Below are 22,284 nucleotides of genomic sequence, written 5' to 3'. Positions count from 1 at the left end.
TAGAAGGGTCAGAGAGATCAGAAGAACATGGCCCATAGAATCAACTAACCAGGGCTCACAGAGGACCACAGATGCTGAAGTGGTGTCCATGGAGTTTGCATGGATCTGCTCCAGGCCCTCTGCATGCAGGCTATGGTTCATTAGGTTGGGGTTTGTGTTGGGACTCCTAACAATAGAAATGGGGGTGTCTCTAATCCTTTCGCCTGCTTGTAGGACTTTTTGCCTCCTACTGGGCTACTTCGTTCAGCTTTATTTTATTTTTACTTTATTAATTTATTCTTCTTTGATCTCAATGGTTATCCCATCCCTTGTATCCTCCCATTCTTCCCTCCCTCCCATTTTCCCTTTATTCCCCTTCCCTATGACTGTTCCTGAGGGGGATTACCTCCCCCTGTATATGTTCATAGGGTATCAAGTCTCTTCTTGGTAACCTGCTGTCCTTCCTCTGAGTGGCACCAGGTCTCCCCCTCCAGGGGACATAGACAAAGTTGAGGCACCAGAGTATGTGAGAAAGTAATATCCCACTCTCCACTCTACTGTGGAGAGTGTCCTGTCCATTGGCTAGATCTGGGTAGGGGTTTAAAGTTTACGGCCTGATTAATACAATTAAATATTTAAATAAAGGAAAATTTGAAAAGATGCTGGAATAGTGATACAAAGGTGATGCTGTTTGTGATAATATTTTGGAGGCATCTTTAAAAGATGAAAGGTAGTTGATCTGAGAAGTCTACCTACATGCCCCTCTCCTATGTCTCCAGGCTGGGTGACATCTATCAATTTGATTTCCTTATTTTGCTTTGTTCGCTTTTTATTTTTAATTCATATTTATTCTACAGTTATAGTAATTACAAGAAGCGTCTGCATAAATACAGCAAGCATTCATCGTATCCAAACATCATCCTTCCTTCATACTTTTTCCCAGCCCAACCTATACCCTTTAAATTTTCTAGTAATTACTTCTTTGGGTGAGCACTTCAAACTTTTCAAATATGAAAGATATATGTGGTACTTGTCTTTCTGTGTTTTTCTTATTTTGCTCAAGATAATGTTCTCCAGTTACATATATTTTGCTGCAAATTCTAGGATTTCAGTCTTTTCTCTGGCTGAGAAAATATTTTTATAATATATTATGTGCTGATGTGCCACAACATTGATTCCATCCTGATGTTATTAGAACACTGTCATGATAAACACGGAAATGGTGCTATCTCCTTTCTAAGGAATATATTCTTTTTCTTGGGCTGGTGAGATCATTGAATCATATTATGTCCATTATTATTATTATTATTCTCCATACTGATGCTACTAATTTACAATCCCAAAACCAGCTCTTTTCTCTCCACAGATGCTCCAGAATTTTCCACAATATTCATTATACATGAGCTGAAACGATTGCCATCTTATGTTATTTTTACCAGTTAAGTTGGTTTAAAAAATATGATTTCAACAAAGGTGTTTTTCCTACAAAATGGAAGCAAGTAATGGGCCATTGCCATTTTTTTGTGGTTTCTAACACACCTGGATGCAGAGAAAGCATATTTTTGTAAAATTCTAGCTCCACGCTGAAAGATTTATTATTCTACAGTTCAAGTTGGTAATCTGAAGAATTTTTCAATTGATATGTCTGGCTAAAGTTTTTCTAAGTGGGTTCTGAATGAGAAACCACACAGAAACCACAGAGTTTGTTCTTCTGGGACTGTCGGATGACCCTAAGCTCCAGGTTGTGATCTTCGTCTTCCTCTTCATCACCTACACTCTCAGCATCACAGGCAACCTGACCATCATCACTCTCACCTTGATGGATTCTCACCTCCAGACCCCCATGTATTTCTTCCTCAGGAATTTCTCTGTCTTAGAAGTATCCTTCACAACTGTCTGCATACCCAAGTTCTTGGGCACCATAATCTCAGGGGATAAAACCATTTCCTTCAACAACTGCATAGCTCAGTTATTTTTTATTATTCTATTTGGAGTCACTGAATTTAACCTCCTAGCTGCCATGTCCTATGATCGTTACATTGCCATCTGCAAGCCCCTGCATTACCTGACCATCATGAGCCAGAGGGTCTGCACAATGCTTGTCTTTGCTTGCTGGCTGGTTTCTTTCCTAATCATCTTCCCTGCACTCATGTTGCTCCTGCGGCTTGATTACTGTGGGTCCAATGTCATTGATCACTTTACCTGTGATTACTTTCCCCTGCTTCAGCTTTCCTGTTCAGATACAAAGTTCCTGGAAACGATGGGGTTTTCCTGTGCTGTCTTTACTCTAATGTTCACTTTGGCGTTAATATTTCTGTCCTACACATATATCATCAGAACAATTGTGAAGATTCCTTCTGCTAGCCAGAGGACAAAGGCCTTTTCCACATGTTCTTCCCACATGATTGTCATCTCCATCTCTTATGGCAGCTGCATTTTTATGTACATTAAACCCTCAGCAGCAGATAGAGCATCTTTGACCAAGGGAGTTGCTGTGCTAAATACCTCAGTAGCCCCCATGTTAAACCCCTTCATTTATAGCCTGAGGAATCAGCAAGTCAAACAAGCCTTTATGAACATGGCAAGGAAGATGGTCGCTTTCACCAAGTTTATGAAATGATGTGGCCTGTGAATGATGGACACATTGAAGGTAATTCATAAATTAAACATAAATTCCAATGACCCAGTCATATGAACATGGTACTCCCCAGCCTCTGTTTATTTCATTTTTGTTAACAATTCACCAACCTATCTAGTCATTGAATGTCTTATATAATTATTACCTTTTTAGGTCTTTTGATATAGCATTTATCTGATATTTCATAACAGCTTCTTAATCTTTAAATTTTATATAGATAAAAACTACAGTTTGAGTTAAACTCTAAAAAATTTGTTTCCAGAAATGGGAAAGGCACTTTGTAAACATTTATGTTTTTTACTCAACATATATTAGAAATACCTTTGGCAATTTCACATCTTTTTATATTACTGCTTATGATGATTGTGTAGTCCTTCTAGGATATATCCTTAAGTTACATAAAACTGAATGAAATGTTATATTTCACTTAAAAACCAAAACATTCAGAGGAAGAATAGCAGGCTACCAAGAAGAGACTTGATATCCTATGAGCATATACAGGGGGAAGAGGTCCTCCTCAGTCACAGTCATAGGTAAGGGGAGTAAGGGGAAAATGGGAGGGACAGAGGAATGGGAGGATACAAGGGAGGGGATAACAATTGAGATGTAATATGAATAAGTTAATAAACTATATTTAAAAAAACAAAACATTACTTCTTGTTCACCAGAATGTAATACATTCATATAATTTATTTATCAATAAATAACAAAAGTCATTCATAAAATACATGTGAGCTATGTGTTTAATGGACCTTGCATATACAAATCCCATGATCTCCCATTTATGTGTGTGTATGTGTGTGTGTATATGTGTGTATATATATATATATATATATATATATATATATATATATATATATATATATATGTAATCCCATGATCTCCCCCAATATTTACATATATATATGGAGAGTATGCGTGTGTGTATTCCACTAAGAGAAAGTTCCTTTGTCAATATCAGTATTTGATATGTACATTGATAGTGTGATGCATACTCTGTTGATACTTGTCCAAACCTTATATACATATGTATATACAATATATAGTTATATATGCAATATATTATTAGTATATATGTGCTTACTACAAAGATAAGTACACTTATACACTTTTTTCTTCTTGTATTTTGAACTATTTTGAAATTAAGTATAGTTTCATTTATTATACAGATGATCCATTTTCTATAAAATAGAAACTCAAAACAGTGAAAGATTTTCTATTACATAATTTAGTGTTATAGTGTGGATGTGAAGTTTCTAAAAATGGTGCATATGCTCCATGGGCGGCTCTCTGGATGAACTTGCTGTCAGGCAGCTGTTGCATCATTTAGCTCTGACTTCATGGGCTTTAAAAAGGTACAGTGTGGATGAATAAAGAGGTACAGTAGAGATGTGATGTTTGAAAGTTATCTACCTTCATGTTGTCATAAATTGAACAGCATGCCACTGCCATGTTCCTTCATGAACTGGTCACATCTAGTTCCAAAAACATAGCTGTGGAGCCAACAGACAAAAGCTTTAGCCAAAATCAATACTTCCTTCTAACTATTCCGTTAACTAATTTGTCATAGTAATGGAACACTAACAAGATCTCATTTGTTAAACTATTCCTTCAACATATTATAATTAAAACATTAAGAACATCTGTGTATGTGGGTATGAGTATAAAACCTAAATAAGAATTGTGGACAATAAACATTTTCCCGATTACATGAACCAATGTCTTCACAATAAAAATATAACCGCTGTGCTCTGTGTTGCCTCATTGCTAATGATTGCCACAAAAATGTGAAAGGCAATGTGATAAAATTTGATGAAAAAAGAAAGTAACAGAATTTGAGGGGGACCCAAAATTATAGATGGAAATCATTGATTTTTCCTTAAATGTCTACCTCCCAAAATGAACGACAAATGTCATATTATAAAAACATATAATTGACAGAACTGAGAGTTCTAGCACCTCAAAGCATATATTGGCCCCTTAGCAAATAAAGGAAACTATCAGGTAAGTTAAATATCAATAAATTGCTTGGAGGCACAATCAGATTGGTAGACTATATAGAACAATGACATATAACATTAAAATATTAGCAACTACACCCATAGTTAAAGTTGTTGTGGTGGTGGCTCAGGAGATGGCTCAACAAATAAAAACACTTGCTTGACTTCAATCCCCACACCCACAGGGTAGAAGAAGAACTGACTTCTAAAAACTGTCCTGTTATCTTCACACACAAGTCACGGCACATATATGACCACATAGAATATACACACAGGCACAAAATAAGTAAATGAGATCTTTATTTATTTATTTTTACCAAAGAGAGTTTACTAGCATGTTGTCCATGTGATGCCATGACATCTGAATGAAAGATATGACACTTACTATTCGGATTCTTTGCTTTCCTGGTCTCATCTGGACTTGTTATTAAAAACTGTCTGGTTTTGCGGATCTACTTTTGTTTTTTAATATATTTTTTATTAAAGCCATAATTATATCACTTTCTCCTTTACTCCCTCCAACCTTTCTTATGCTTCCTTTCTTAAACCCTTTCTATCTCCCCTCCCTTAAATTGATGACCTCTTTTTCTTTGACTAGTATTCCAACATATCGAGAGATGCATCAATATATAACTACAACCGAGTCCATCATTGTAGTTTGTGTTCATATTATTTCAGGGCTAATCCCTTTTCATTGGATTGTCAGTTGAGAGGCTCATCTCTGAAAGAGGCTAATTTACCCTCCCTTAACAATAAGTCCTTCAACAATCCAATCTTGAGCAAATTAATACCTGTAGTTAGTTCCTTGTCTAGGTTTAGGAACCTTTGTGTTTTTCTTCCCCATTTCATCATGTCTATACATACTGTCGTTCTTTGGGTTTTATTTATGCAGCCATTTCCAGGTGATATGATGTCACAGCATCCTGATCTGCTGACTCTTACGGTCTTTCTGCTACCTTTTCCGTGATGCTCACCAAGCCTTAGGTGCAGGTGTCGTGTTATAATGTACCAATCGTAGCAGCTTTGCCACAATCTGTTGATCTCTGCATTGTGTCCAATTGCAGTTTTCTGTAATGTTATCTATTTCCTGTAAGAGATGCTTCTTTGATGAGGAGTGAGAGCTACACTTATCTGTGGGTGTAAAGATAAGTTTTAGAATGTACTTAGAAATTATGCTGGTCAAGGTAAGTAGCAGTAGTTGGTTCTCCTCGAAGATCCATGAACTCACTAGCCATGGGTAATTGATCAGGTTTCTGGACCTGATTTTCCTCCTGTTGAAAAGGCCTTAAGTGCAATACAGCTGTTGGTTCCTGTCAAGATATGAGTGCCACTATTCTACCTTTAGGAATATATGCTGGTCATTGCTGTGGTCCACCCACATCACAGCTGGGTAGGACTACTGATTGCTTTATTCCTTAACAGCTTGAATAGTACTTTCTGCTACTATGAAAACTAGACCATATGAAGTTGGCTTTTGGGTTATACCCAAGTTTAATAATCGGAGTCCTGAGTCCTAAGCATGTGATGTCTTCAGCACTAGGGACTTAGCTTCAGTTTCTTAAAGGCAAGCAAAGACAGCGGCAAAGGGCCACAAATAAGTTACACAAAAAAGAAAACAAATATTTAACACTGAAAACAATTTAAAAACTCCCAACCTTTCTCTGATGGCTAAGGGTGTTGAGCACTTCTTTATGTGATTCTCAGCCATTCAATATTCCTCTGCAGAGAATTTTCTGTTTAATTCTGAGCCCCATTTCTTAATTGGGTTATTGGTTTGGTGGTGTTTAATTTCTTGAGCTCTTTATGGATTATGGATTATGGATATTAGTCCTTTGTCAGATGTAGGGTTGGTGAAGGTCTTTTCCCAGTCTGTAGGCTGTCGCTTTGTTCTGTTGACAGTGTCTTCTGCTTTACAGAAGCTTCTCATCCTCATGAGGTCCCATTTATTAATTGTTGACCTTAAGGCCTGGGCTGTTGGAGTTCTGTTCAGGAAGTTGTCTCCTGTACCAATGTATTCCAGGCTCTTCCCCACTTTTTCTTCTAACTGATTTAGTGTCTCTGGTTTTATGTTGAGGTCTTTAAACCAATTGGACTTGAGTTTTGTGCATGGTGATAAATATGGGTCTACTTGCATTTTCCTACATGTAGACATCCAGTTAGACCAGCACTATTTGTTGAAGATGCTATCCTTTTTCCATTGAATAGATTTTGCTTCTTTGTCAAAAATCAAGTGTCCATACATGTGTGGATTTATTTCTGGGTCTTTGATTTGATTCCACTGATCAACCATCTTAATGAGGCTCAGAATTAAAGAAAGAATTCTCAACAGAGGAATACTGAATGGCTGAGAAACACTTAAAGAAATGTTCAACATCCTTAGTCATCAGAGAAATGCAAATCAAAACAACTCTGAGATTCCTCTTACACCCATCAGAATGGCTAAGATCAAAAACTCAAGTGACACCACATGCTGCTGAGGATGTGGAGAAAGTGGAACACTCCTTCATTGCTAGTGGGAGTACAAACTTGTACAACACTCAATCTGGTGCTTTCTCAGAAAACCTGGAATAGGGCTACCTCAAGACCCAACTATTCCATTCCTTTGAATATATCCATAATATGTTCCACCACACAACAAGGACATATGCACAACCATGTTCATAACAGCCTTATTCATAATAGCCAGAACCTGCAAACAACCTAAATGGCACCCAGTCAAAAAATGGATAAGGAAACTGTGGTACATTTACACTATGGAATATGATTCAGCTATTAAAAACAAGTAAATCCTGAAATTTATGAGCAAATGGATAGAACTAGAAATGATCATAATGATGAGTTAACCCAGGAACAGAAAGAATCAAATGGTATATACTCACTTATACCTTCATACTAGCCCAAGGGGCATGTCACATGAAAGTCTTCACTTACCAGGAAACTGGAACAGAGGGGAGGACACCCTATTGGGACTCTAGATGAGAGAAGCATGGGAGAATGGCAAAGTAGAAGGATCCAGAGGGTCCTAGAAACCTACAAGTAGAACATTATGATAGGCAGATTTGGGCCCAGGGGTCCTGCTCAAACTAAGGCACCAGCCAAGGACAATACAGGCGGTAAAGTTTAAACCCCTACCCAGATCTAGACAATGGACAGAACATTCTCCACAGTTGAGTGGAGAGTGGGAACTGACTTTTACACGTACTCTGGTGCCTCATATTTGACCATGTCCCCTGGAGGGGAAGACCTGGTGGCACTCAGAGGAAGGATAGCAGGCTACCAAGAAGAGACTTGATACCCTATGAGCATATACAGGGGGAGGAAGCCCCCCTCACTCACAGTCATAGGGGAGGGGAGTAAGGGGAAAATGGAAGTGAGTGAGGAATGGGAGGATGCAAGGGATGGGATAACCATTGAGATGTAATATGAATAAATTAATAAAATAAAATAATTGAGATGTAATCTTAATAAATTAATAAAAATTTTAAATTTTTTAAAACTCCCAACCTAATTATAGGCATAGAAAATCATTGCTCAAAATTAATTTTGACAATGGCATATTTCTGACATTGGTCTTAAGAAGAAATTGTAGGACAACTGTTACTTCATTTTACTTTATCCCACTAAAAGTCATTTCCACCATTGCATAGGAAATAGTGTGTATTCATCAGGGTTCTCCACAGAGATGGAGACAATTTCCAATAAAAACACAGCTATCATATACATTAAAGAAGTTTATCAAAGGGAACTGATTTCTGCAAGTGCTAAACTTGGGAAAACTATTAGTGTTAACCCCAATACAAACACAGTGATCTGAGAAAGAAGGTCTAGTAGTTTCATGCCTGACTGAGACTTAAGGCATGAGGACCTGTCCAAGGGTAGGAGAAGATGGGTGTCTTGGTTTTCTCAACATACAGTAGCCATGGTGCTTGTAAAAACAATGAATATTACCAAAAACCTTATAAAGGTTATGTTTTTTCTTAAAGTTTTTATAGAGGTGTAAACCACTATCAAATTTTAGGTCATTAATAATGAAGAAAACTCAAAACAGCAAAACAGAAAAGAATTTATACTTTTCTCTCATTGTTTTCTGTAAAAATCAGAAACACATAGGACTGTGCTTGTATACAATGGGGAAAGCTATTGGCTTCAGACAGTGTGTCAACTTAAATGGTTTTATATATATATATATGTGTGTGTGTGTGTGTGTGTGTGTGTGTGTGTGTGCTCACAGATATCCTAAAAAATAGATAATATCTGAGCACCATACATTAACTGTCACAATACCCTCATTTCATGATTCTAAAATCAGGTTAAATGGAATATTCCCCCCAGAAAGCTGTTTTTATACATCTTGAAAGTGATTGAAAGGCCACCAGCACCAGCACCAGCACATATCTGTGCTTTCACACAGATTTATATATATTTTAGATATCATAAAGTAGATTATTAATCATATGATTTTTATACGTTTTCCAACTTTACTTTATCTTACCCTCCCCTTTCCTTGTCTCTCTCTTCCATCCATACTTTGATCCCCTGTTTTGCCCATTTCCCCTTCATATCATGTGTATCCACATAGAAACCCATCAAGTGATCTCATTTTATTTTTCTGTTTCTTCAGTTACTCATGTTATGCATTCATATAGAAAGTTTGGGAGTTCTATAACTCATAGCGAGGGCTTAATGCACAGGAACTACCTTGTGATGAACCTTCTGCACATTGTTTTAATATTTTTGGAATCCTATAACTACAAGGGTTTTTTATAAATGTCAAATACATTTTGAGAAAAATTGGATTTCTGTATATCAAACACAAGAAGTGTGCTCTTACCTAACATGATCGTATTTCTAGTTAAATGAATTAGGGTGCTACCTTTGTTCATTTACCTACAAAATTTTTAGGTATCTCCAGTGTTGACGAGGATGTAAGGCCTAGAATTTTATAGTTCAGATAGATGAAATATCTATCAAAACTTAGTTTGAACAGAGACTTCCACGATGACAGCAGGCAGAGTGTACTGTATCTGAGTGGCAGAAGACCAGAGACTTACGGTGGTTATGGTAAGTAACCTAATAGCTGACCCCAAAACACCAACATTGGTATTTCCCAGACAGGAACGTAGGGCATGATAACCAAGTTCTAAACTGTAGACAAATGAATGTCTCTAGAATTAATATACCCCAACTTAAAAAGTATCTTTGGAATTACCCATTTTCAGAGTCAGAAACACAGTAGGACATTATAGAACAATTTTAAAACTGCATTTGAATTCAATATATGCAACACATTAGCCAGGAATCCTGTGTGTGAACCCTGATGGGCACAGCCCACTGACAAGAGAAATAGCATTCATTCATGTACGCAACTGGAAACTAGTAAAGACATAAGTAGCTAGACAAACATTTTAAATTGTCTTGTTTATCTGACTAGACCTTATAACCTTGAAATATTATCACTACATAAAAACATTTTGAACCAGGGTTGAATCACATACAGAGCATGTTGTAAAAATATAACTTTGAATTTATATGAAAATCTACCAATTTAAAATGATACTTGTTTCTTTCTTAGTTTAAAAGATAAAATTTAATAATAGAGAGTTAATTAAGACTAAGAAGTTTTATAAATGTTTCATACCATGTGGCTATCTTAAGCTTTTTTTTTTTTTTTTGAGAGTTGGAAAGTAGAGCTTTAGAGATAAGAGTAGAACTTTTAGATGTCTGGAATTCATTTGACTGTGGTTGTTTTAGGCTTTTAATGAGGCCAAGTTTTTGTAACAGAAAGCCAATTAAAGAAGGGTCAGGAAGGGTGTGTGCTTTTGAAATCCAAGGTGAGCAGTGGTAAGCGGGAGAGCAGGTCCAGGTGTAGACACAGAAATCCAGAGACACATGAGGGAATCTCTAAGTAGGGTTTAGAGTCAAATTTAACAGACAAATGACTTCCGCATGACCTAAAAGAGGAAAGGAAGAGGCAGGAGGCATAGTAAATAGAAAGGGTTCTGGCAAGCCTAGACAGTTCAGGAAGAGCCCTTCCCAGACCATGTACCAATGTTCTCATTAAAAGAGAGAGAGAGAGAGAGAGAGAGAGAGAGAGAGAGAGAGAGAGAGAGAGAATAGATCTGATATAGAGAAATTTTGGGGGGAAGGAAATGGGAGAGGAGTTAGGGCCTGAACTGGCTATGAGAGTAAAGAGAGACAGAGAGAGAGAGAAAGTGAGAGAGAGAGATGGGGGAGGAGAGGGCACCTCAGACACAGGGTAGCAGAATCAATCCATCGAGATCTGCATCTTTGAGAAAATCTACAAGATAGACAAACCCTCAGTCAAATTAACTAAAAGGTAGAGGGAGAGTATCCAAATTAAGAAAGTCAGAAATGAAAAGGGGGATATAACAACGGATACTGAGAAAATACAAAAATCAGTAGGTCTTACTTGAAAAGGTTGTATTTCACAAAATTGGAAAATCTTAAAGAAACAGATTGTTTTCTCAAGAGATTTCACTTACCAAACTTAAATTAAAATCAGGTAAACAGGTTAAACAGTCCTATAACCACTAAGGAAATTGAAGCAGTCATCAAAAGTCTCCCAAGCAAAAGAAATCCATGGCCAGATGGTTTTAGCACAGAATTCTTTCAGAACTTCAAAGAAGAGCAAATACCAATACTCCTCAAACAATTCCACAATATAGAAACAGAAGGACACCAAACTCATTCTATGAACCCATAGAAACTCTGATACTCAAAAAAGACTCAACAAAGAAAAAGAATTTCAGAGCAGTTTCACTCAGGAACATTGATGCAAAAATGCTCTCAAAATGAATAAAAAAACACATCAAATATATTATTCACCATGATCAAGTATGCTGCATCCCAGGGATACAGGGATATTTCAACATACAAAAATCCATCAATTTAATCTACCATACAAACAAACTGAAATAAAAAAAAACCACATGACTGTCTCATTAGATGCAGAAAAGACTTTTGATAAAAACAAATCCCTTCATGATAAAAATTCTTGGAGAAATCAGGGATACAAGGTCCATGGCAATATACAGCAAGCCAATATCTAACATCAAATTAAATGGGGAGAAACTCAAAGCAATTCCACTAAAATCAGGGACAAGCTTGCCTACTCTTCCTATCTCTTCAATATAGTATTTGAAGTTCTAGCTAGAGCAATAAGACAACTAAAGGGGCTCAAATGGATACAAATCATAAAGGTAGAAGTCAAAGTATTGCTATTTGCAGATGACATGATAGTACACATAAGTGACCCCCAAAATTCCACCACAGAACTTCTACAGCTGATAAGCACCTTCAGCAAGGTGACTGAATACAAGATTAAATTTTTTTAAAAAAATCAATAGCCTTCCTGTACACAAGTGAAAAACAGGCTAAGACAGAAATTTTTTAAAAACTATACCCTTGATAATAGGCACAAATAATACAAAGTATCTTGATGTAACTCTAACCAAGCAAGTCAAAGACCTGTATGACAACAACTTCAAGTCTATGAAGAAATAAATGGAAGGTACCAGAAGATGGAAAGGCATCCCATGCTCATAGATATGTAGGATTAGCAGAGTAAAAATGGCCATCTTACCAAAAGCAATGTAAAGATTCAGTGCAATCGCCATTAAAATGCTAACACAATTCTTACAGACCTTGAAAGAACAATTCTAAACTTCATATGGAAAGTAGAAGGATCCAGAGGGTCCTAGAAGCCTACAAGTAGAACATTATGATAGGCAGATTTGGGCACAGGGGTCCTGCTCAAACTAAGGCACCAGCCAAGGACAATACAGGCGGTAAACCTTAAACCCCTACCCAGATCTAGACAATGGACAGAACACCTCCACAGTAGAGTGGAGAGTGGGATATTACTTTCTCACATACTCTGGTGCCTCAACTTTGACCATGTCCCCTGGAGGGGGAGACCTGGTGGCACTCAGAGGAAGGACAGCAGGTTACCAAGAAGAGACTTGATACCCTATGAACATATACAGGGGGAGGTAATCCCCCTCAGGAACAGTCATAGGGGAGGGGAATAAGGGGAAAATGGGAGGGAGGGAAGAATGGGAGGATACAAGGGATGGGATAACCATTGAGATGTAACAAGAATAAATTAATAAAGGAGAAAAAAATGAAAAAGAAAAGAAAAGAAAATGCCCTATAGTCTTGCATAACCTGAAAAAAAAAGAAAGAAAGAAAGAACAGAATAGCTAAAACAATCCTATACAATAAAAGAATTTCTGGAGCCATCTCCACCCCCCTCCCCATTCAAGCTATACTACGGAGCAATAGTAATAAATAAAAAAAAAACCCACATGGTACTGGCATAGAAATAGACTGGTTGATAAATGGAATCAAATCAAAGACCCAAAAATAAACCCACACACCTATGGACACTTGATTTTTGACAAAAGAGGTAAAACCATACAATGGAAAAAGGAGCATCTTCAACAAATGATGCTGGTCTAACTGGATGGCTACTGCCGAAAAATAAAATAAAATATATCCATATTTACCACCCTGCACAAAACCCAAGTCCAAGTAGGTCAAAGACCTCATAATAACACCAAAGACACTAAACCTATTAGAAGATAAGGTGGGGACATTGGCTGAGGAGACAACATGCTGAAAACCAACAGCTCAAGCTCTAAGATCACCAATTAATAAATGGACTTCTTCAAACTGAAAATTTTCTGTAAGGCCAAGGACACAGTCAATAGAGTGAAAGGGGCTAATATCCAAAATATATAAAGAACTCAAAAACATTAAAAACCAACAAACAGAACAACCCAAGTTTAAAAAAATGGGGCATGTAACTAAATAGAGAATTCTCAACAGAAGGATCTAGAATGGCCAAGCACTTAAAGAAATGCTTAGTGTCCTTGGTCATCAGGGACATGCAAATCAAAACAACTCTGAGATTCTATCTTACACCATCAGAATGGCTAAGATCAAAATCTCAAGTGACCGCACATGCTGGTGAGGATATGAAGAAAGGGAAACACTGCCCCATTGCTGCTGAGAGTGTGCACTTATACGACCACTAAGGAAATCAATTAGCACTCTCACAGGATATTGGGAATATCTCTACTTCAAGACCCATATATTACACTCCTTGGTATATACCCAAAGATTCTCCACCATACAGCAATGGCACTTGCTCAACTATGTTCACAGTGGCATTATTCATAATAGCCAGAATCTGGAAACAGCCTGGATGTCCCTCAACTGAACTAGAAAAGATTATCCTGCATGAGATAACACAGACCCAGAAAGACACACATGGTATGTACTCACTTGTAAGTCAATTTTATCCTTATAGTACAGGATAAAGGTACTACTATGCACAGACCCAGAGAAGGTAAGTAACAAGGAAGATCCAAAGGAGGATGCTTAAATGGGAAATAGAATAGACAGAGCTAGTAGTTGAAGACAGGGAGCAAAGTAAGAGAAGAACCACAAAGAGATATGAAGGTGGAGATCAGGCATGGGGAGAAAAGGGAGGAGAGGACAAAGAGCCTGTAGAGAAAAGAGAAATTGTGTGTAGGGGAATCTCTGTGTCAATCCGGAGACCTAGGTCAGGGTAGTCTCCCAGAGAAGTATGAGAGGGAACTCTAGCAGAAACTGAGGAGGACACCCTCTAACTAGACGTGTTTCCCAGTAGAGGGAAGAACGACAACTCACCAACAAAAACTTTGGCTCAGAATTCACCCTGCCCAAAAGGCATGTGGGGATAAATATAGAGCAGGTATAGAAGAGATTGAGGGAAGGTTAAACCAATGCGTGGTCCAACCCAAGACCCACCCCATGGGAGAGGACCAACCCCTGACACTATTAATGATACTATGCTACGCTTTCAGAGAGGAGTCAGGCAGAGTTGTCCTCTGAGAAGTTCCACCCAGAAGTGCCTCTGAACAGATGCTGAGACCCACAGCCAAACAAGGGGCAATGCATCGGGAGCCTTGTGGAAAAGGGGGCGGGGGGAGAAAGGGACCTGGAGATGACAGGAACTTCACACGAAGGGCACCAGAACCAATTATCCACGACCCAGAGGGGCCTGCTGAGACTGAAGCACCAACCGAGGACCTTGCATGGGACTGGACCTAGGCTCCCTACAAAGATGTAGCTGGTGGGCAGCTCAGGCCTCATGTGGGTCCCTTAGTAAGGGGAGCAGGACCTCTCTCTGACATGGACTCTCTCACCAGCTTTTCAGTTACTTCCCCCTGATGGGGCTGCCTTGCCAGGCCACAGCGGAAGAGGACACATTAGTCCTGATAGGACTTGATGAGCTGGGATAGATGGAGGGAGGGGCTCCCCTTTTCTGAGGAATAGGGCCTGGGAGGGGAAGAGAAAGGTAGAGTGGTACTGGGAGGTGAGAAGGGATGGGGCTATGACCTGGATGTCTACTGATCAATTAATTAATTACTGATTAATTAATTTGAAAGAGAGCAAGAAAGGTTGGATATATGAGAGAGTTTGGAGGAAGGAAAGCAAGGGGGAAATGATGTCCTCACAACAAAATAACTCAAAAATTAAAATAAAATTTAAAGTCATAGGGGAGGGGAATAAGGGGAAAAGAGGAGGGAGGGAAGAATGGGAGGATACAAGGGATGGGATAACCATTGAGATGTAACAAGAATAAATTAATAAAGGAGAAAATTAAAAAAAATAAAGTTAGCTTGTACATACATTGTGCCAATATTGTGTCATGTATACAAAGGGACAGTGCAAAGCAGCATCGTAACCAGTGAAGTTAATTACCAATAGAAAAATTTCCAGTTTTTTTTTTTTTTTTTTTTTGGTTTTTCGAGATAGGGTCTCTCTGTGTAGCCTTGGCTGTCCTGGACTCACTTTGTAGACCAGGCTGGCCTCGAACTCACAGTGATCCACCTGCCTCCGCCTCCCAAGTGCTGGGACTAAAGGTGTGCGCCACCACGCCCGGCTCAAATTTCCAGTTCTTAATTAAAAATTAGATTGACAAATTGCATATACATCTCCTTGAGCATCACACATAACAGTTACAACAAGGATGGAGTTTTCCTAGATAATGTGACAAGAATAATATTCAGTACCAACTGTATACTTTAAAAAAGGCAGAGCAAGGAAGCCACAGAATCTTAATGTGACATAATTATATAACTACTGTCTTTTGCAACTTTATAACATGGATTAATTAAAAATTACCTAAATACATAGAATATTTGGTCATTATTCTGCTTTTATGCTGGTAAATTTAAGCTTTGAGGGTAATAAAACCTGGTAAAATACATTGATAGGTTTCTATATATTACCATGATACTAAAGTCTCATATATTAATTATAACGTTCAAAATAAAATACAGCTGAAGTACAATTCTAAAAAGATATTGTAATTTTTTGGTCACTCATTCCCTTGCTGCAAAGGTTAACTGATGAATAAAAAGTTTCCTACATTCAAAAAAAGAATCATTGTGGGATCAGATTTATCTAATCCCAGAGGCATTGAGAATAAATTACCTTCATTGTGTAGACTCAGACTATCTGCTTATTAGGAAAATTAAGTTTGACCAAAGGGAAGCCAGGACAGAAATTATGAGCTGATTGGTACAGTTTTCCTGTTGTCTCCTTATATTGTATGGCTTTCTAGAAAGGTATGTAATGACATCACACTGCCTGCTTGCATCCTTCTTTTCATCAACCCAGTCTCCCAGGATTCTTGCACTGGCCAGAAAAAAAGGTCACATTATGTTATCTTTCTTCAATACAGATGCTAACTTAACCAGAACACTTTGAAATGTTTCACTTCCCAGCTTCCAAAAGCACTTTCCCTGATAAATTTGCCTGAAGGATTCTTATGACAACCATAGCTTTGGAATTTGAGACATAGGTATGTTTCTGTCTCCGTGCAACAATAAAAGGTATTGAAGAGAAATATGCTTTATTTATGAGACTGCCAGCAATCTCACAAGCAATCCAACCTGCGCTTTTCCTACAGGTCACATTGTGTGTTGTGGAGACAATGGTGAGCTGGATGACAAACATTTGTTCTAAATAATATTATCCTTATATTTCAACTTGTTTTTAAGTAAATAAAGACTAATTGAGAAATTTTTATGTTTGATGGTGTCATCATACATACCAAACATATGCTCCATACTTGTGAATAAATGTGTATTTTCTGACATCTAAAGGCTTATTTTATTGGAAAGAGTGCAAGAATTTTCAAATACCACTTTATTATTACTACTGATTTTTACATTTCAGCATATTTCAATCATTCTTCAAACCGCAACAATAGTCAGTAGTCTCTGCCTTTTAGTCTGTATGTTTTACGGCCTATTAATGTCAATGCTGGGAGCCAGAAATATAAAATAGTAAGAAATAAATAACGCCAATCATTAGCTTTAGTACCGATCACCAGATGTGTTGCCCTATGAAGAAAATAGTAAACTGAATATTGTTGAGAGCATAACTCACAGGCACCATGTTGTTTGCTAAGTGGTATACAGGAGCAGAAAGGATTGAAGTCAGTGTGGACAGTGTAGTGCTTTGTGGCTTGGATAAGGTAAATCCTAGAGAAATTTTATACATTCAGATCAGTCCTTGGGATGAAAGCAATGCTATACTGTGAGATTTAGGAAGTGCCTCAAAAGTTCCTCTGCACTCAGAAAAGTTTTAAGGGGAAAGATCAAAATATTCATAGTAAAAAAAATATTTTAAAATATTAATACATCCCACTGTCATAGATGTGTCACTGATCTGTAAATTGTAATTACTATCTCTGACTTATGTTTTAATTCGTATTGATAAGAACAGATGCTGTACTTTATTTAGCCAAAACTTTTCTTCCAAGCAATGCTCATCCTGTCCTACATTTACATCGTGCCAAACATGCTTCCCCACGGTCATTTTAAACTGATACACATTACAGATAAAAGTAATTAGAACAGGAAAGGTGCTCGGCAGACTCAGCCATGTGATTATTTTCTACCATTAAATTATTGAAGCTTGAAATGGCATTAGATTTTAAATGGGCATTATATATTCAGCACAATTTTACAAAATATAGGAAATCAAAAAACACTGTCTTAATATGAAAATTACTCATACAGTTAAGACATATTGCAAAGGGCGGTGATTTGAAGGTGCAGAGAAGTTCTGATTAAACATAGACATTTCATGTAAAATTATTGAAGGTAATTTTAAGCAAAAATCAAAAATGTATGTTTTTAATTTAAGATATAAAACATATCATTATATATTTATATTATATACAATTTTATATAACTATATAAATACATATAGTTATATATATTTTTAGAAGGAATGAAGAGACTTGGTAAAAAATCTTGTAGAAAGATTCTTATCAGTTCATTGCACATAGTAATACTAATACTCTTTCAATTCTTCTGAATTAAGTTTATACATTGATATTCTTTTTAATCAATAGATTCTGTTAAGAGCAAATCAGCATGAGAAATCACTCTGTGATTACTGAGTTTGTGCTCTTGGGCATAACAGACGATCCAGAACTTCAGGTTGTGATCTTCATCTTTTTATTCATTGCTTACATACTGAGTGTGTGTGGAAACCTAAGCATCATCATCCTCACCTCGTTAGACTCTCAGTTAAAGACTCCTATGTACTTTTTCCTCCAGAATTTCTCCTTCCTAGAAATTATGTTCACCAGTGTTTCCATCCCCAGATTTTTGGGGTCAATAATTACTAAAGTCAAGACCATTCCCTATAACAACTGTTTGGCTCAGCTATTTTTCTTCATCTCCTTGGGAGTGTCTGAGTTCTTTCTTCTAACCGCTATGTCTTATGATCGCTATGTGGCCATCTGCAAGCCACTGCACTACACCATCATCATGAACCAGAGAGTTTGCACCCTTCTCGTCTTCATCTCATGGCTGGCAGGATTTCTGACCATTTTCCCACCACTCATGTTGGTCCTCAAGTTAGATTTCTGTGCTTCGAATGTCATTGACCACTTCTCCTGTGACTACTTCCCCATTTTACAACTGTCCTGCTCAGACACATGGCTCTTAGAGGCATTTGGCCTTTATTTTGCCTCCTTCACTCTGCTGTTCACACTGGCACTGGTGATTGTGTCTTACATCTGCATCATCAGCACCATTCTGAAGTCTCCATCTGCCAGTCAGAGGAAAAAGGCCTTCTCCACCTGTTCCTCTCACATGATTGTCATCTCCATCTCTTATGGAAGCTGCATTTTCATGTATGTCAAGCCTTCTGCAAATGAAAGGGCATCACTGACCAAAGGAGTAGCTGTTCTCAATACTTCAATTGCTCCCATGTTGAACCCTTTTATTTACACACTAAGAAATCAGCAAGTTAAACAAGCCTTCAAGGATTTGATTAATAAAGTAATGCTTTATAGAAGCAAATGAGGGTACATGCTAACAGGAAAAAATATAGTAGTGACATAAAGACAAAATGAAGTTTATTGTATTCTCTACCCTGTTTGCATCTCTCAGCTTCCTATGCAGATGAGCACATTGGTGTTGGCTTACTATTAATCTGAATGATACTATAGCATGACTTCTTTTAAAAATGTGTATGCAGGCAATGATTTACAGTTCTAGTATTTGGTATTTCTTGGTTTTCTTGGCTGTTAAGTTCATTTTTGAGACAACAGTCAGCTGCACAGCCCAGAGTGGTATGAAATACCACAATTTTACTGGATTCTTCAGAGCACCTGGAATTCACAAGCCTGAGCTGCAATTTCTAAATATTCTACAGTTCAGAGTAGAAAGCCACTTGCTGAAGAACACATATTAAGGTCTTTGTTCTAAATAATAAAAATATTTTACACTCTTTTGATTTATAAGACTAAAAACTATCTTGATAACTTACAGTGAATTTTCTCTGATACTAGCATAAAACTATAGTAAGGTTTCATGAAATAAATATTTTAAAGAAATAACTGATGTTTCCACTTATATAATGTTTTTATTTTTCTAATTAAAATTCATTTCAAGTTCATAATAGTCTCTATTTTCTAGTAATTCTGAAAGTATATGTTTTATGTTGTCTGTGCTCATCTGTATTTGGTCTTAGAATTTATAAAAGAGTAGTCATAATTATTTGGACCTAACCTAGAACTCTGATGAGAATTTATTATATGATACAAATGCTTTTATAAAGCACTTATACTATGTCATCTTTTGATTGAGCATGTTTTATTCCAAATCTTATTTAATCTTCATTGCTCCCTGGAAATTCTTCCATGGTGCTTATTATAAATATAACTGAGTACATAGATGCTCAGGAAGGTTGAGTAATGAGACATTATCTCAGTGACTATATTTATCCTTGATAAAGGGTAACATAATTTTCAGAAAGATGATGCACATTATGATAGCCCAATTTTAAAATGAAACAAAATCTGTTTTCTCTATTTTTATATTTTGATAGCTTTTACTAAAGAGTTATACCATTTTATTTATTTTTTCAGCAATACTACCTAATTTGAGTGTGTCTACATTAACTATGGTCTCTTAAAGGTAGATATTAATATCTCATATTTCTCCAGGCACATAAACTGCAAGCAATCAAAACAAGAAAGCTCATAAACCATCATCGCGGTGGAGTAACAGGAAATATGAGCGGTAGGAAAAAAAATCTTCTTAATGGAAGGAAACCTAACAGGAATGGAAACACTGGGTTTTTAGTACACTGTAGAAAGCTTCCTAAGTCAAAAACTACAGTGGAATCTTGGGTGTTAATTCAGATTATGGATCTTTATAGATTCATTTACTATTGTGTATACAGTGTTCTGTCTGCATGTGTGCCTGCAGGTGAGGAGAGGGCACCAAATCTTATCATAGATGGTTGTGAGCCACCGTGTGTTTGCTAGGAATGGAACTTGGGACCACTGGAAGAACAGCCCGTGCTCTCAGCCTCTGAGCCATCTCTCCAGCTTCCCCCCCCCGCCCAGATTATGGATTTTTGTTGCCTCTGGCTCCAAAATAATGCCTGTGGTAAAACATATTTGCACTTGGCAGTACAAGGTTGTCATTGTTTACTCCTCAATCTCTTTGGCCACTGTTTCTGAGGATTTTTAGCTCTAATTTTGATACAAAGGTGTATTATGTTTTATATTCCTTGTATTTTGTGTGCATTCACTTTATGGCAATTTCAACGCTTTAAATTAGTCCCTAAGCAGGCTGCAGAGAGAGTAGATAAAATACATGTAGAGATATGCCAAACAATTTTAAATGTGTCCCTTTCTGTTAACTAAAAAGCAGGAGTTATTATTTATGTCTGTTTCATTGAGTTACAGGTTATGCAGAACTGTGTTTAAGGGTTATCAGAGATTATATTTGGCCATTGCTAGCTATGCTATCTATGTGAATTAATGTATATCAGAAGTCTCTCTGAATCATAACGCTTCAATTGTTAATAACCAGACATTTTTTTCTAAGGCCGAATAAGATTAAAATTTTCAGTTTGGCTGGATTCCAGCAGCAGCTAAGATGGCTCAGTTCTTCCGTGGCTCTCTTTTTCTCTCTTCTGCTCCTGAAAACATGGCCTCAGGTGTAGATTGTCTCTGATGGCGTCATCAGCATTATGGTGCTCAAGTAGTCAGCACAGAGGAAGTGAGAAAGTGACAGAAGGTAGTGCTTTTCAGCCTGAGTTTATACAAAAATTGTCATAAAGGGGGAAGGCAAGAGGACCCCACTATGTTCTGTAAAAGGAATCTCTTGTGTGTTTTATGGATGCAATACCTGTCTACCTGTCAATTAAAAACATAAGGCATATGGCTGAGGCAGGGAATAGGTGGGACATCTGGCAGGCAGAAGGGATTCTGGGAAAGAGACAAGCATGCAAGATTCCCTGGCAAGATGCTGAGAGAATAGGAGCATGGTGCCTGAGCTCAGGTAACCAGCCATGTGGTAGAATGTAAATTAGTATAACGGATTATTATAAGTTATGAACTAGTTAGAGAAAAGCCTGTCTATATGGCTGAGGTATTTGTAAAATAATAATTGAGTCTCGTGAATCATTATTTCCAGGGAACAAGGATAGCAAGAATAAAAACACTGTGATACTATAATAAAGTTCCCTGGGCTGATGGATCAGGGCCAAATACACACACACACACACACACACACACACACACACACACACACACACACACACACACACACACACCTGGGGTACACAGCTTGAGACCAGGCAGAGCAAGACAAAAGGACCTAGTGTTGATCTTCTGGGCCCCTGAGGATACAATCCTTAAGAGCAAAAATGACAACATGCCAGCTCCAAAGACGCCATCAAGAAGAAGCTGACAGCACTCAAGCTTGAATTACAAGGAAGTGAGGGGAGGGTCAAGCAAGCATCAGCGCACCCAAGCAGTGAAACTGGACCACTCCATCATCTCCTCAGAGGGTTAGCCTTTCAGTCTTCCACAGGTCCCCTGCCTGAACTACATAGGAGTCCCAGGGTTGTTCTTGGATTTCACAGGCTGCCTCTTCCGAACAGACCAGAGGGGCTGAGAGTACCCACACAGACGGAGGGTAATCATTTCATCCCAATTGCCAAGTGTGTCTCCTGATGCCTGGACCATCCACCTCTCTCCATCAACTACTTTTGGTCTTTTATTCCTCTTTAATTAAAACAAACCGCGAGTACCCCCGGGTACCAAGTTTG

At 37.6% G+C, this 22,284-nt stretch overlaps 1 protein-coding gene across 2 annotated transcripts; it reads left to right on the top strand.

Annotated features, from left to right (window-relative positions):
• Nucleotides 1-1,654: 1,654 nt before the first annotated feature.
• Nucleotides 1,655-19,019, top strand: LOC311585489 (olfactory receptor 6C3-like; the record flags this gene model as incomplete). Of its 2 annotated transcripts, none has more annotated exons than XM_084760709.1 (2): nucleotides 1,655-1,887; nucleotides 18,314-19,019. In XM_084760709.1, 2 exons carry the CDS (start codon nucleotides 1,655-1,657, stop codon nucleotides 19,017-19,019), a joined length of 939 nt encoding a protein of 312 aa, XP_084616835.1. The 2 variants fall into 2 exon arrangements, with proteins under 2 accessions (XP_084616835.1, XP_084616836.1); XM_084760710.1 differs by having other exon boundaries at nucleotides 1,655-1,948; nucleotides 18,375-19,019.
• Between the last annotated feature and the right edge of the window lie 3,265 nt (nucleotides 19,020-22,284).

This window comes from Acomys minous (assembly GCF_964271855.1).
Source record: "Acomys minous genome assembly, chromosome: 15".
NCBI lineage: Eukaryota > Metazoa > Chordata > Mammalia > Rodentia > Muridae > Acomys > Acomys minous.
This window is presented reverse-complemented; position numbering and strand designations above follow the sequence as displayed.